At 39.5% G+C, this 15,926-nt stretch overlaps 1 protein-coding gene across 1 annotated transcript in view; it reads right to left on the bottom strand.

Annotated features, from left to right (window-relative positions):
- dlc1 (DLC1 Rho GTPase activating protein) overlaps window positions 1-15,926 on the bottom strand; it is a 47,608-nt gene that overhangs the window by 3,904 nt on the left and 27,778 nt on the right. The window contains exons 5-12 of the mRNA XM_043690328.1: window positions 12,592-14,012; window positions 10,650-10,829; window positions 7,750-7,909; window positions 6,619-6,817; window positions 4,483-4,696; window positions 3,009-3,123; window positions 2,254-2,475; window positions 551-768 (exon numbers count right to left, since the gene is read on the bottom strand). Of these exons, the coding sequence (XP_043546263.1) occupies window positions 551-768; window positions 2,254-2,475; window positions 3,009-3,123; window positions 4,483-4,696; window positions 6,619-6,817; window positions 7,750-7,909; window positions 10,650-10,829; window positions 12,592-14,012 (2,729 nt within the window). The remainder of the gene's footprint in view (window positions 1-550; window positions 769-2,253; window positions 2,476-3,008; window positions 3,124-4,482; window positions 4,697-6,618; window positions 6,818-7,749; window positions 7,910-10,649; window positions 10,830-12,591; window positions 14,013-15,926) is intronic.

The following is a 15,926-nucleotide window of genomic DNA, read 5'->3' as shown; positions in this document are numbered from 1 at the left end:
ACATCTGTGGATGACTGTGGCAAACAATCACTTGGTACAGGAGGATGCAAAGTGGTCAGGTAAGAAATATCTTTGCAGCCAGCAGGGATGGTTGATCCAGCATCACTGCTCACTGGAGGATCTAGGTCACTATTTCTACAAATTACTTTTCATGTCTTCTCTTCCCTTCTGCAAGAATAGGCTCATGTAGCAGTCCCCCAGGAATCCCCACAATGACACATTCTTCATGGGCAAACCATGACAGGTTTTGCAACAATATGGAATATTGTTGCTGATTTGTCCAATGGCCATACACAGGCAATTCTGGAGGATTTCACTAGATAGTAATGAAAACCATAGGTTATTATTTTCCAGCTCCTTTGCTCAGTACTAAAGTATTGTTCCTGCCATTGAACTGAGACTAACTAACTGCACAAACTAAGGATCAAACATGCCTGCTTTGTATTGGTGTTTGCAACAACACAGTCAATGTAAAGCCATGCTGGCTAATCCAAAGTCTTTTTTTGTTTAACCTTGCAAACGATACATGAAAGAGTTTAAAAATATTTACCTTATGAGTACATAATCTCTGGTCGGGTGTGGGGCCATGCTGGTTTGCACATAATGATAGATGTCCGTTTGACTATTTAAACTTTCAATGACCTTTGAACTAAGAAGGTCATCATCCCAGAGTTGGCGATCACGTACAATCCGCCAGAGAACATCCTCTGGTGAACCAGGAATCTCAATGCAAGCCTTCCACAATTTCAGAGGTGGCCCATCACATACCTGATGGAAAAAAGCTGCACTGTAAACCTTTTTAATTCTTCACACATGTAGCCAAAGTAAGTGGATTTTTGATAACATCCACAAAAACATCAAGACCCTGAGCTTTTGTAGCTGACCAATGCATGGATTTTAGTTCACCACTCAGACATGCAGAGTTTTGAGTATTGTTGAGTCTGCAAACCTGCCCTTTAAAATGGCTGCTTGTTGGGATTTCTTTGTCTGGAGTAGTCCTGGGGCTATATGAGAACTTGGGCTGGACAACTCCGGAACGAGAGTAGAAGGCACTGTCACCATATGGCAGTCTCAGCAAAATAAAACATAAAATACGAGACAGTGCTCATACACTCACTGCTCGCACCCCATTCTTCCCATGCCCCATCCATGCCAACCAGGCTCTGTACGCACTCCTTATGACATCTCATAGCCTCCATGCCCACCTGTGCTCCTCCAGCCACCCACATGATCCCCTTATACTCTTCATGTGAACATGCCCCTTTAGCCATCCACCATGGCCTGTTATAGCTCCCATGCCAACTTAGTGCCAATGTATCCACTCCCATTGCTATCCTTTGTTCTTACCATGCCAACCTGCTTATTATTTACCACGGGTAGAGCTCAGAAGCCATAATGAAATATGAAAAGGTTGACTAAAAGGGGTATTGCAGGCTCCTCTATCATTCCTTCACTAAATAATGCCTTACATTATATTTACATTCCTTCACTAAATAATGCCTTATTTTAAAAAAATGTCTTCTAAAGAAAGATGGAATTTATTTATTGTGCCACTTCAAAAAGTTTACAACCATTTGGAGTTGTCAATCAAACTGAAATGGCAGGTAAGCTACTGTGATAACGGTGGTTGTGAAATCAGTAAAGTGACAGTAATCCAATTTGGCTTATGCCAAAAGATAGAGGGGAATAGCAAGCAATCAGTTTTTTAACACTCCAAATATTTCTTTTCAATTCTTTAGAGGGCAGGCTGTTTAAATGCTTTCTTAGCTGAACTCATCAGTTGCTTTTAATCAGGTCCTGTGGACACTTTTGACATGTCCTTTGGACAGTTGAGTTTGATTTTGACTGCTTAGCTGACAGTTCCAGTGAGCTTCACAGTAAATTGATTGATGCATATTCATGTCTACATTTGACCATTTTAAAGAGTACCTCTTGCCTAACCAAAAATCCTTTGACTTCCCTGACAGATGTCCCGGGACCATATGGTCCAAAGAAATGCCTAAAACTTTAGAAGTGCACTTGATGGGACCCCACCAATGCTGTCATGTTCTGATTCACTCTACACCCCCCTCACCATTGTATCCCATTTCAAAATCGTGCTTCTTCTCTGCACATGCACAATGCAGCCTTTCCATATTCTGTCGCACATTAACTTCATGTGATGTAGAAGGCCCTGAAACATGAGCATGTGTGTTTCTGGTTAGCATGCTGTTGCGGGTGTCAACAGACAATGCCTTAAACAATAGCAATTACCTTCTTGTAGGCAAGTTCTGCTGATTCTGATGTTGAACAGCTGACCCAGCCTTTGAATTTATCTTTCGCCTCCTTCAGGAGACTATCAATGTCGTTCTGCAAGTACGTTTGGAAGGCCGAGGGTTCACCCTGGCAGGTTTGGCCCAGCTCTTCCAAACTAACTGGCTGCAAATCCTGCTCCATGTAAGAGTTACGGCAGTGGCTCATCATTTCCTCTGGGATCTATGGAAACAAACATATTCAAGCTAATCATACTACCAACACACATAAGTACTTTTATACTGATGCTGTTTAGTTTGGTACTGAACAATCAGCAGTTACATTGATTAGTCTGTTTTCTTTCTCCTGGTAGCAGGCTAAAGTTAGAAAACCTCACAAACTGACACCTGAACATCTGGGAAGACGCAAAGTCTTAGGCAAAATTGTGCTGTAGTCCAGAATCCAGATATCCCTTACCCGAATCCAGTACTCATTTTCATTGAGGGCAGCTGTGGTTGTTGGAATCACAGAATTATTACAGTGCAGGAGGAGACCATTTGGCCCATTTCACCTGTACTGGCTCTTGTTACCTAGTCTGGCTCTATTATCTCCTGCCTTTTTTCCCACATGACAGGTATTTCACATGCTTGCAGTTCATGAAGGCAGAAGCACATTTCACAGTTCAGCAGCTTTCAATCAGAAGTGATTTTCATGACAGGAAATTCCAAAACACAACTGATCAGCATAATCATGCACAATCTACAAACAAAACACACCTTGAAAAGCTTCTTGCACTCAGCGATCATGTGGGCCAGACCTTGCGTAGCAGCCAAATTTTCATTCAGGTCCTTCTGGTCAGGTTTGCCCAAACTTTGTTTCCTCTGTATCACTCTGGGATTAATAAGGGACAAGGATCTCATTAATACATGATGACTAGTGAACAACAGCACAGACACCAAGGTGCCAGCACAGCTATTTGTTAAACTGGACAAAAGGATTATTAAACACTGACAAGTCCTGTAAACTTACACAAGGATCAACAATTAGGATACACAATTTATGTGACACACTTACATGAAAGTGAGTAAAAATCCTTTCACTCGGATAAACCCACAGTAATTTGTCTCTGCATCAGGAGCCAACCTGAATGTGACTGGCCTTTAAATTAAATGGTAGACTCGATGGCAAGGTCAAGGCTCTATTTTAATTAAGGTTTCTGAGGCCGTGGTTCTGCGTGGGGACAGCGCTTGCAAGAGGTCCTTATCAATTTTACCCATTGATGGATGACAACATTATAGTTTCACGCAATAAATAGTTAGAATGTATGCCAGACAAAAGGCATTTTTGAACTGTTTTAGCTTGAGAGTCTGACGTCTGTGTGTTTTTTTTGGAATGAAATTTTCTCTCTTCTCTAGTTGGTGACTTGAAATGGGGGTGCATTTCCCCATTTAGCTGTTTTTTTCCAAGTTTCCTACTGTTCTCCTTGATCCAATGGTGACTGACCTTCCCTTATACATTGTAGATGTGATACCTCTGAACAGGTTGATTAGAAAAATATCTATGTAGGTGTGTGTCACTGCTCTCCCTGTACATCTGGATATGTTTTGCCATTCTCGGTACGTAAATATGTTTGTAGGTTTATTACTGATCTATCGCATTTCCGACTCCCCTCCCCCAAGTCCCTCCTCCCTACCTTTTATCTTAGCCTGCTGGACAAACTTTCCTCATTCCTGAAGAAGGGCTTAGGCCCGAAACGTCGATTCTCCTGTTCCCTGGCTGCTGCCTGACCTGCTGTGCTTTTCCAGCAACACATTTTCAGCTATTACTGATCTTGCCAACAAACTTTATGTGTCCCATAATTTATTTTCATTTTATTTTATACCATTGTACAAAGTCAAGATCCAACCCACTGTGTATTACAGGACTCCTTAGATGTGTAACTAGTGCAACAGATCCTCTTGAGTATATATATCACAGAGTCAGAGGTTTACAGCATGGAAACAAGCCCTTCGGCCTAACTTGTCCAGGCTGCCTAGTTTTCACAATTAAACTAGTTCCATTTGCCGGCATTTGGTCCATATCCCTCCATATCTATCCCATCCATGTACCTGTCCAAATGTTTCTTCAATGACTCTATTTTGTATTATAGATTTAGTATATTTGTATTCAGAAAGTGAGCTAATCAATGAACAGATATCATTTTCCTTTTTAAATTTAAAATACACAGAACCTCCATTCCCAGAACAGTACCTGGGAGATGAGTTTTCTCTCTTGAGAGTATTGAGGTGAAACAATGAAGGAGCCAGGCACACTGCCAGGTTTGTAGGTGTCATCTGGTTTTCTTCCACGACAGCGGTGACGTCACTCAGGAAATACAGAAGTGTCTGCAGGGCCTCACGATTCTCATCAGGCAGCAGCATGATGCCAGCCTGGATTGCTTGGAGACGCTGATCCTTCGGGACATCTGCGGCATAATATTTTTTAGTAAGACAACATTTACATTCCGAACTTGAAGTAGGAGATGTTGAAGGTGCTTTATGGCTATGGAAGGAAAACTTGCATTTTATAAAACACCAGATTGATATAGACTTCAAAGGGGTTCACATAAGATGCACTATTTTGAGATGATGACTGTACAGTGCAGAGTTACGAATGGGCACAAGCATCAAAGTCCAAAGCTCATAACTAAACAATATCACTCACAGATTCAGACAGAAGGCTGGTGATTGAAATAAAAATGCAAGTGGAAACTGATGTATTTTTCTTGAGTTTCAGCTGAGATACTTTAAGTGGATAAATGCCGTGGCAATATAGAACTGAACCGTAAGAGACTAGGACGCTTCTGCTTTAGCAATAAATTAGACCTGGCAGATTGAAAAAAAACTCAAATTTTCAGGCCATTTGAAATTAGCTGGTCTCTCCTTGGCTGACAGTTCACTACAGACGACACAATTGCCATGACAATTTACAGAACAGAGTTTGGGATTAAAAAGAAGTCAACCACTTTCCATTCCTGACTTCAGAGGAGAGAGAGAATGCTAGTGAAAAGAACAAAAAGGATTCCTACAACTTTCAACACTTATCTGATTCCTGGACCTTATTTCACTGTATGTTTTTAACATGTTGTTTTTATGTTGAGCAGAATGGAAAGCCAAAGTACCTATTGTCACAGAGCACATTTTAACATTGACAAAAATTCAATGCATACTGTTTTATCCCAAACAGAAGGAACAACTTCCTTTTTGGTTCTTAAATGTATGGTTAAGGTTTTATATTTTTATTAGGAGGCCAAGAGTGTTACAGCATGGGATGATTGATGAGTCCACACAAAGTTATTTTGTTTTCTTTGTGCTATGAGCTGAGCCGTAAATATATGCAAGCTATTTCAGAGAGAACACTTAACAAATCCTGATACTGAGAGCAAATAGATTACTGTCAAAATATAGTACTTTCGCAAAATATAGACAATCTTCAAAACATGCATAATCTTCAAAATTTGCACCAGTTTAAAATAGAACACCCTCAGATTATTTATACAGGAAGGAACAAGAAGAAATGAATCAACAGGGACATTTAAACAGTGACCTATCAGACCTTTACTTACATAAATTATTGACAAACTCATGTTCCTAGACTTGTCAGACAGAACATGTCAAATTACAACGTGGCATTATTAAACCACTTCTATGAACTTCAGAAATAGCAAGATAAATCGATTTCTTTGTTTGCAAGTGCCAAACACGGTATAATACCATTGTGTTCAAATGTACTATTTCATCACCTGCCTGGCAAACACTGTTGTTCGAAATGAAACATGGGCTTCTCCATTTCCCCAAAGCAAACCCCTATTCCTAATACAGTTATCCCAGGCTTTCGCAGGACCCAGGCAATGTTTGCTGGATCAGTGGGAGTTGCCATGATTTAAATGCCTTTGGGAGGCTACAATTGCATCTGGGTGGCCCCTCCAATGATGTTTGTAAATCCAATCAAAGAACTTTAGACCATAAAAAGTAGAGGATTTATATTCCCTCACAGGATGAAGTCTACCAGTTTGCCCCATTACACCCTTTCTACAAATGCATTAGATGTATTCTATATAATATCAAATTAATCTTAGAGATCCAGTGGACGGATGGAATGAGACACCATGTCCTACAGGATGGCCACATTGTCAAACAAGAGATCTAACCCCTCGGACTCCTGTTAAAAGCCTAATAAGAGACAGGCAGCTGGGCACAAGAACAGTCTTGTGATTTTGGAGCTTGTCTTTCACTTTAATGCTCAAAATTTCACTTTGAACATTAATCAAGTACAAAGACTATCCATTGTACTTACATCTGAAAACATCTGCTATACTGCAAAATTTTCTTTTCAGTTATTACTTACACTGGTAGATTTGAAGAAATGTCTCTGAGAGTTTGCTGGTCATCAGTGGCTCAGGCAGATCTCTAAAATACTGTTTAAGCATATCTGCCACATCATATGCTGATTGGCCTTCATAGTTTACGCTGTCTGTGCAAGTTTCATTCATCTGCCGCAAGGCTTGAATCCGGGACTTGACTCCAGATTTCCGGAATAATCCAACCTGTTGATTGACAATAGTAAAAACATGATTTTAAAAACATTTGTAAGAAATGTTCAATGACAATGGCAGCAAAAAAAGTGACTTGCATTCAATAAGCAAGGCTGTTTGGTCAGATTTAAGTTGATCTTAATAAAGTCTCCTGTATTAAACGAAATGGCAAATATCGCACTTTAACCTTTTACAACTTCAGTTGCAAAAATGCCATAAACCAATTTATTTTTGTCACCATCAAGCATACCAGGGAAAGTTTTGTGAAGTCCTACTAGAGCAGGCCAAGGTGGTGAATTGACATGGAGAATTCTGCAGAGTGATATGCATTAAAACTCCCAGCAGCAGGAAACTATAAGCGATTAGGTCACCGATGGGAAATTAACAAAACAGGAAACGTGCTCATTGGTAGCTGAAATTTCATTGAAAAGCACATAATTAAAATGTAATTAACACAATTTAATCCTGCTTCCTTGATTTAGCATCTCTACCTGCCCAGTGAAAGCTGGTGACTGACAGATAGACTCACTGCGAAATGCCTTTGGAGACTGAACGATCCAAGGAGACATTTTTCTTGTGCTCAGTTGACACTCTGAGGGCCAAAGCCTCAAGCAGAAATGTGGGCCCAGAGGACTGGGTCCAACATAAAGGAACAACAAACAACTGAGGTGCAAAGGATCCATCCCTTAAAGTGGCAGATTTTGAGCCCTTCATGGGTGGACACTTAACCTGCTGGGAAATGTAGAGGTAGTTGCTGCATGAGATTCATCATTCATCATCCTCAAGCCCTGGAGGGGATGCATTGGCTAGACTGACCTCATTTAAACCTATTGACGCCAATACATTATCTGAGGCGGGGTTCGAAATCCAGCCCATTGCTCACAAGAACCGTGATTAACTGCCATTGTGGCTCCTTTTCACAATCGCCGTAGTAAGATACTGACCTGGTCCAGACACTGTTTGCGGAGGAAGCGCATGGCTTGTTGAATGCTCTGAGGGAGCGGGTGTCCTGAGCGTTGGACATTTACTAGCAGAGGAACCCCAAAAACATTCCTGTCCTTGTAGTCTGGGGCCTTGATCCTCTTCATAAACTTGGGAACAGCCCTGGAAAAAAGAGTGAACATGGACCAACATGAGTACCAATGCATGTGATACAGTTTAGGAATAGAGCTCGATTGATGTGCATAGAGTTTTTATACAGGTCCAGGGAGAGGAAGGAAGAAAATACAGCACACAGAGGGGTGAATCTGCAAAGGTGTTAGACTATTAGATGAGGATATTGGCAGTTTAATGAAAAAGGGCAGTGCACTCTTGGACTGCAATTCCAGACATTCTGAATTGTGTTTACGCTGCCAGCTGGAAGGACTTCAATGCAGCCAAGGCACTACAACCACAATAAAGCAGGCAGTGAGGAGCAGTGTCAACAATATCTTTAAGAAGCTGTCTCTTTTACAAGGAAATGATAAGGATTAGATACATTCTGAAATCATATTTTAATAAATATTATTTATTGGGGAAACATTGACAAAGAACATTAACAGGTTACTGAAACTATGTGAGCTTTCACAGTGAAGCCTCATCCTCAACCAATAATTAACAATACTGTCTTGAGGGGGCAGTCATTTTTAATAAGGTATTCTTGCTTTGATATTGCCAGGATGAGGGGGTGCAAACAATATGGTTACTTGTCGGCAGCAAATCATATCGAGTTTGGGAACAGGATAGGAGAGCAGGAATGACAGGAGAGCAGGAATGACAGAAGAGCAGGATGAAGTTGAGGATAATCAGTTTGATGTAAAGTTCAAACAGGTTTTTGCTGTTAGTGAGGCAGAGATTGAGTGTGTTGGCAATTACTGAGTGATACGTGAAATGAAAAATTGGGCAGGTTCTATAGCAGCCAGTCTACACCTAACTGGCAGTTTGTATGTTCAGTCAATAGTTAAAATTTACCCAATCTTTGGAGTTAATCAAGTAGAGCAGCTGTTTAAGTATCTTTACTGTTGTTAATATCAATGTTTACCTCATAATCATAGAGTACAAACTGTAAATAAACTTGGGTTGCTCCAGTGATACAGGAATTTCCCTGAACCTAACAGGAGATTAAGGGTTAATTCTCATTTTTCAGTTGCTATTTATTTGAAACGGCCTGGCATGCATTCGTTCATTATGCCACTGCCAAGACCGTGTTCTTTTTGGCATCCTCTATGAAGTACCAATATCCGCTTTGATTCTCTAATTGTCAGTAATCCAATCAGATACTGATTTTTAAAAAATGCTGAAACATCAAACAAACACTAGGGTCTGTTGGCCACACTACTGACATGATCTACTGTCAATGATAAAATTGAGCTCTGGGCAAAACAAAACAGAAGTGATCTCTAGTTGATTTGTGACCAAGGCAAAATGAAATCTAATGTTCCACTGCACTAACTGATGCCACTTTTTGTAGACTTGGATTGAACAACCATTTGACAATGTGGCTTTTGTGTAACCAGAGCCTGGTCTCTTAAACCCCGAGGCAGTTGGAATGGCCACTATCATTTACAAAGGTATGGGACTGCTGTGAAAGCTCAGATATTGCCAGAGGGAAACATAGTTTGATGAGTAACTCTGGAGAAATCAAGTAAATATCCACAGTTTATGCGTGTCGTGTGGTTCTTGAAATGGCAAGTGTAATCAAAATCTCCGGTGAATTAAGGATAGATGGCTGCATTTAACTTAATCATTAAATCATGTGCGGTCCACAAAAGAAACATACTTGGTATTGTTCTGTTAGATATACAAAGCGCTACTGTTACAAGATCGAGGAAGACTGGAGAGTCATATTTGCAGTCATAAACATTTCTTAGAATGGATTAGACAATGAGAGTACTGTTGGATGTTGTGAAAAAATGTACTATCATTCTTAAAGGTTTGGAAAGAAAGTTACCATTTTTGGTAATGATTCCAGGGTAACTGGCCAAATAATTCACTGCAATGAAATTGCTGAAAGTATCTATTCTTAAAGGGTTCATGTACAATAATGAGGTGGGTGAGAGGGGGAATGGGGGCAACAACAAAGAAGAATTGAAAGTAGCATGTTCCCAATTTTTGTTTTGATATGGCTGTTTGCCTGGTTTTGTCTCAGAAAACAACCCGCTACCATGATGCACAAACCATGCCTTGGAAATGAATGTGAACATGACAGCCTGAGAGACTGGCCATCAGCCTGTGATTCATGTAAGGTTATTTCTGAATGTTCACTCTCTCTCCTTGGCAAATAATGTGGAATACTGGAATGATTCCCAAGTTGACTGGAAATCTGATCGGCCATTCCTCCAATGGCCAAATGCAAGGCAATGCACATAATCTAGTGCAAGATTACTCGAGGTCCCATAAGTTCTCATCAAATAAAAATGGAAAACCCAGCCCCAAATCTCAGATACCAGTTGCAACAGGAATGTGACGACCTACAACCTCCTTTGATCCTGATCATGAAACGCAGTGTTAGACGTAGCCTCAGATTGACGTAGATGTAATTAGTTTACTCTGGAAAGCAATTTGATATTTTAACACTAGACTATTACATATTAGACCAGTGTTTACCATCAATGAAAGTAGTTACAGATTATCTACCTTATTCTTTAAACTATGGGATTTGAAAATGCTCGTGAATGATATTTGGTACTGACACATTGGATTTTCCTTTTTGACTCTGTTTATAAGATAAGATGTCACTGACACATGCATTCCAAAGGTACTTTAGAGTTCACACTTAGATAATTACCAAATGACAAAGGTTTATCACAAAAATTTTGATAAATATTATTTATTTATGGTCCTTTTGTTATATTCCAGTACCTACCAGTTAAATCCATGCTTATTAGAAGGTGAATATTTCTCCATGAGGGCGGTGAGCTTCAGGAGAGAGAATTTCTGAAGGAGGTTCATCTGGGCCACAGATTGGCTGTTGATTTGCAGGGATGCTGAATTCAAACTTGGTCTGTGTGAGATCTGGAAACTGCCCCAGCGAAATCTCTGCCGTCTATTTAATTAAATGATAATATTAAGTAAGTCAAGAGTATCATTATTTTTTGGTAGCTATCTCGCATGTAGGTCCTATTTGTCCAATTACTCCAACAGGATTAAGAGAAATATTCACATCACGCATGAAGCCTGGAACAATTAAAGTGGGTTTAGATATTCCTTCTGCATTAAATCAGCTGCAAGATCTGTTTTAAAGTTCAGTAAGTGTACCAAGCATTGCAAAAAGCAAAGTAGATTATTACAAGATTTCTTTAGTGGGCCTGCTGTAAGACTAAATCTATACAATGTAATCATACCTATTTTTAACATGGTTTTAAAATTACATGTTACCAGTTAATCATCCTATATAAATTGAGTCCCAGACTCACAATTAAAATTTATTTTTTTAGCATATACTTAAATATTCTAAGTATTCTTGATATTCTAATACAGATCCATAAAGTGTGACAATAAAAGGTTATGGATAGCACCAGAAGACTATCTAGTCAGTTTCAAAGTGATATGTTACACACATACACATTGCTTCAGAACGTTTCATTTCTGATTTTCAAAAAAATACCATGCAGCTCTGCTTTGAAGTATAAAGCCTGTTCTGATGTGTGTAATAGAGAAAACTGGCGGATTAGGGTAGCGGTTATGTTACTGGATTAATAATTCACAGAACCTCACTGAAAAATCCCTCAACTGCAGTCTTTATTTCAATCAGGGAGGGGAAATAAGCACCATCTCAAGAATCAATTTAAAGGAAACTTGGCAGTGCAAGATTGTAAGGGTCAGTGAATATCAGGTGGGAGCAAAAGTGGAATACGACAGGGAAATGGTAAAAAGTGATACACGGGAACATAAGAACAGGAGTGGGCCATTCAGCTCCTCAAGCCTGTTCTACCATTCAATGACATCATGGCTGATCTGTGGCCTAACTCCATTTACCTGCCTATTGCCCATATCCCTTAATGCCTTTGCTGAGCTGAACAAAAAAAAACTATCTCAGATTTAAAACTAACAACATTTCTAGCATCCACTGCCATTTGTGGAAGACAGTTCCAAACATATCCCATCCTTTATGTGTAGAAGTGCTTTCTAACGTCTCTCCAGAACACTCTAGCCTTAATTCTCAGACTTGGCCTGCTTATTCTAGAATCCTCAACTTGTGTGAAAAGTTTATTTACCCTGCCCTTTTTCTGTTAATATCTTGAAGACTTCGATCAGATCACCCCTTAACCTTTTAAATACAGAGTGTAAGTTTGTTTATACGCATTAGAGAATGATTGCCATAAGTGCACGAACTGATAAAAGCACTGAGAGGAATAGGAAATTCAAGAGTGAATGGTTAATAGGGACTTCTGTTTCATATTTTTGAGGGTCATTGGTGAGGAGGGTTGGAAGCCAGGGATCCCCCTAGTCTGAGGGAACTGGATTTTACAGATTGGTGTAACAGACTTAGCAGTCCACCACTAAAAATATAAGTTGAAAAATATAGACTGTTCAGCTTTCATGTTAATTATACAAACATTTACTGTGAATGCACTATTCAATATTCCCCAAATTAAAGAATTCTGCAACTGAGAAACTGTGCTGGTTTCTAAGTATTGAGGTACCTGGACACAATCAAAGAGCAGCATATGTGAAATGGGTCTTTCTTTTAATTTGCCAAAAAGGAAGCTGTACTTTGTCTATGCATGCTCCAATGTTTAACGATCTTATATTATTCAAAGTAATTAATTTCCTGTGACATTGTAATTACAAGTGATTTTACTGACCTGTTAGATCTTGTCAGTGATGCACCAACACCTGAGTCCCTCCTTTCTCGGATTACTGATTGATCCTCTGTCTCAATGATGGAGTTCCCGGTACTGTCAATATCACTTGGGGAGACCCTTCCATTTTCAATGTCCAGGTGTATTTGTTTGGGGGAAGATGGGCAAGGAGAAATAGAATCCATTGCTGAGTCTGAATCCCCTTCATCAGAAAGCTTTTCTGACCACTGGTTTACAATCCTTTGTAGTCCATTGACATGGTGTAGAATGTCATCTAGTTCTGGGAAAATGTCCTCCTCATTGCCTAGATCTGCCAGGTCACCAGTACTGGAATAAAGATGGGACCCAGGCACATTGTCATAGATACTAAGACAGCTGCCTGAAGAGCTGCATGAGTTTCGTCTCCGTCCGAAACTAGATTCCTTTGAGCTGTCAGCACTGTTCTCCCGAGTAAGGCTACAGTGTCTATGACCATGAAGACTTCCATTTCTCCAGTTTACAGAAGTGCTGTCTTGGGGGGAAGAGTTGCCATTTGAAAGTGCTTTTGGAAAGGTGCCTGGCTTGTGATCCTCTGGTATATAGAAGATGATGTCCTCTTCTACACCCTTCTGATTCTTTAAGTTTTGTTGTCTGGTGTCATTCAGCATTGACTGACTGAAAGGATCAAAGCCTTCTAAATACATGCCACTTCGCTTATTGCAAGTGCTGTGGCTGCGAGTTCTGGTGATAGGGCTGGGTGTGCTGACTGCACTACTTGTCTCTGACTGACTGCTGCTGCTACTTGTTTGTGTTGAATAAGAAACAGTTTGACTTCGTATCACTGAAGCATTCATATGGTTGCCATTGAGTGCAGTTATCTCAATACAGTTCAAGCGTTTCAATTTTTCTTCATCAATGCCTTCCTGGAGTACGGGCCCACTGATGACCAGGTTATTTTTTGAAGGAAGTTTCTTCTTGCTGTGAGAACTTTTAATGCGCAGGCTCTCCATTCTCTTTAAGAAGCTCTTGGCTTTAGATTTTGTGTTCCTTTCAGTTTTTGCACTGAAAGTAAAACTGGAGATGTCCTTTGGCGAAGGGAGGGTACTAGATGATTCAACATTGTTAATCGTGCTTCCTGAGGAAATCACACCGATCTCAGAATTTGTCCTTGTGGTCTCTATGTTCTTTCGGATGTTTGCCCCATTGCTCTCTGTGCTGCTGGCACTGTGAATTGATGCCACTTCTTGCCGTTCACTCAGATCAGTTAGTACACTCTCATGACTCATTGCATTTTTCAGCAAAGTGGTATCAACAGAGATGCCATTTGTAACCTCTACTGGTGGAAAAACGTCAAATTCCTCCACCCGTGACCATCGTTTACTATCCCGCTGGAAGGTCCATCGTCCACTGATAGCACAAGGCTCATCTTCATCTGAATCTTCACTCTGAAAGGAATTGGGAGTGGTTAAGAAAAGTTATAGCTGCTCGTTTATGTGCATAAATGCTGAGATCAAGTTCAAATCATAGTATTAACATGCAAACTTACTGTTAGACAAATATATGAAATATATACATTGAAGCATAACAAATGCTTCTCTTGCTAAAAAAAAACAGAAAGTTTCCCTTTTACTTTTCATCACTGAATTTTATTTAGACAGTATCTTGGGAGTTTCTTAGGAATTTCTTTACTTTGCTGCTGTATCTTCAGCAGAAACCCTATTTATTTTACTGTAAAGTTACAGTGGATCTGAGAAAATTCTCGACCCTACAGGTCTGCACATAGAAAGACAACAGCTAGAGACTTGTTTTGATGAAGTGGTTTATATTTTAAATCTTTACTAAGCAGTTGTGTATTTGCATAATTCCATTTCTTCATTGAATTCCTGTTTGTACCCAAATCTAGTAAATGAGATTGTGTTTCTGAGGATTGATACTGCTTGTCACAGTAAATGCCATTAACAGTCAGCATTTTAATACCGTATTTAACATGAACTGCAGCACAAACCTCTTCTTATTCCTCAGCTGGATGCCAGTTAGAAAACAAAATACCCAAACTCCTTGTAGCAGCTACCTTGTTTTATAATTCCCTTAATGGTAATTACGACATACCTCAAAGCCTTATCCAATTTTGACTATTACAGCACTTGTCTGAGGACTTCTGTGTCTCCCAACTGTGACTAATGAGATGGCGACACATGGCCATTAAATCTCCAGAGTTACTGCCCCAGGGTCTTCCCCTGTCGCCTGTTACAAATGACACTGCAAAGCTAACCTAGGGAGTTTCAGATCTGACCCAATGCTCTGTAATTTAACACTGAGCCTAATCACCATTCTCAGACATCAAGCACTGACAGTTAAGAAGTCAAGCTTCTTTAACTTGCTTAGTGACTTGCTAGCATTACAGACTTCTAATTTATAAAAAGATATATTTTGAGTGGGTGTTAAAATAGTTTAATATTGTCAACTGTCTTTCTAACATTACTGGTTTATTGACAAGATTCTTGAGACTAACTTATGTTTCTGTCACACACTGCCAAGGCTCAACCATAAAATGGTCACTTCAACAAGAGAGTGTGAGGCAAGTTAACACTTAAAGCATTTGTATCACACTTGTCATAAATAGAATTCTTCTAAGATACTGGCAGAAAGTATCGGAGAGTTTTGTACAGCATCCATGAACTATTTTTGCCCAGAATAATTTCTAACTTCATTGTTTCCAAGTTAAAAATGGATGCTTTCTCCAAGAAACAAAGTAGTTAATAATCTGCATATATTTAAACTATTATCTTGTGTAACAGTGAGAATCTGCAAAAGGAATTAATAATTATATTACTCTTTACTTTATTGACAATATTGTCTATTTCTTGGTTTAATTCTTCCAAAAATGTTAAGATTTTGTAATGAAGCCAAGAAATTTTCAAATTATTAATTGTAGGACATTGAGAGGCATAGCAATGTGCAAGCTTTTCCCCAGTGAAGTTTGAAATGAGCAGTAAAAGTTTTTATAAAAGACACATGCTGCAAGGTATTTGAATAATGTCACGTCCAACAAACAGAACTGTAATGAGCCGCACATTCTTTTTTTTGAAACCATCCCTTATTGATGTTTACATTGTGTAACAAGTAATGAAGACCTTAAACTGAGGGGCAGCTTTGATCTCAGAATCTGTATGTACTGAAGCTAGATGGCAGCTGAGATTACTCTATGTCATAGACTTGTTTTACAAAACTATATTTACAAAAGCAAATACCTGGGTGAACTTTTATCTACCTCAATCTCAAGTCACAGTAGCATGCTGATGACTAAATACTATAATCTGACAAGAGAAGGCAGCAGGGCAAGAACTTCCAAGCATGGT

Source organism: Chiloscyllium plagiosum, chromosome 1, assembly GCF_004010195.1.
Source record: "Chiloscyllium plagiosum isolate BGI_BamShark_2017 chromosome 1, ASM401019v2, whole genome shotgun sequence".
Lineage (NCBI taxonomy): Eukaryota > Metazoa > Chordata > Chondrichthyes > Orectolobiformes > Hemiscylliidae > Chiloscyllium > Chiloscyllium plagiosum.
Note: the sequence above shows the minus strand (reverse complement) of the source record. Positions and strands in the feature narration are given on the sequence as shown.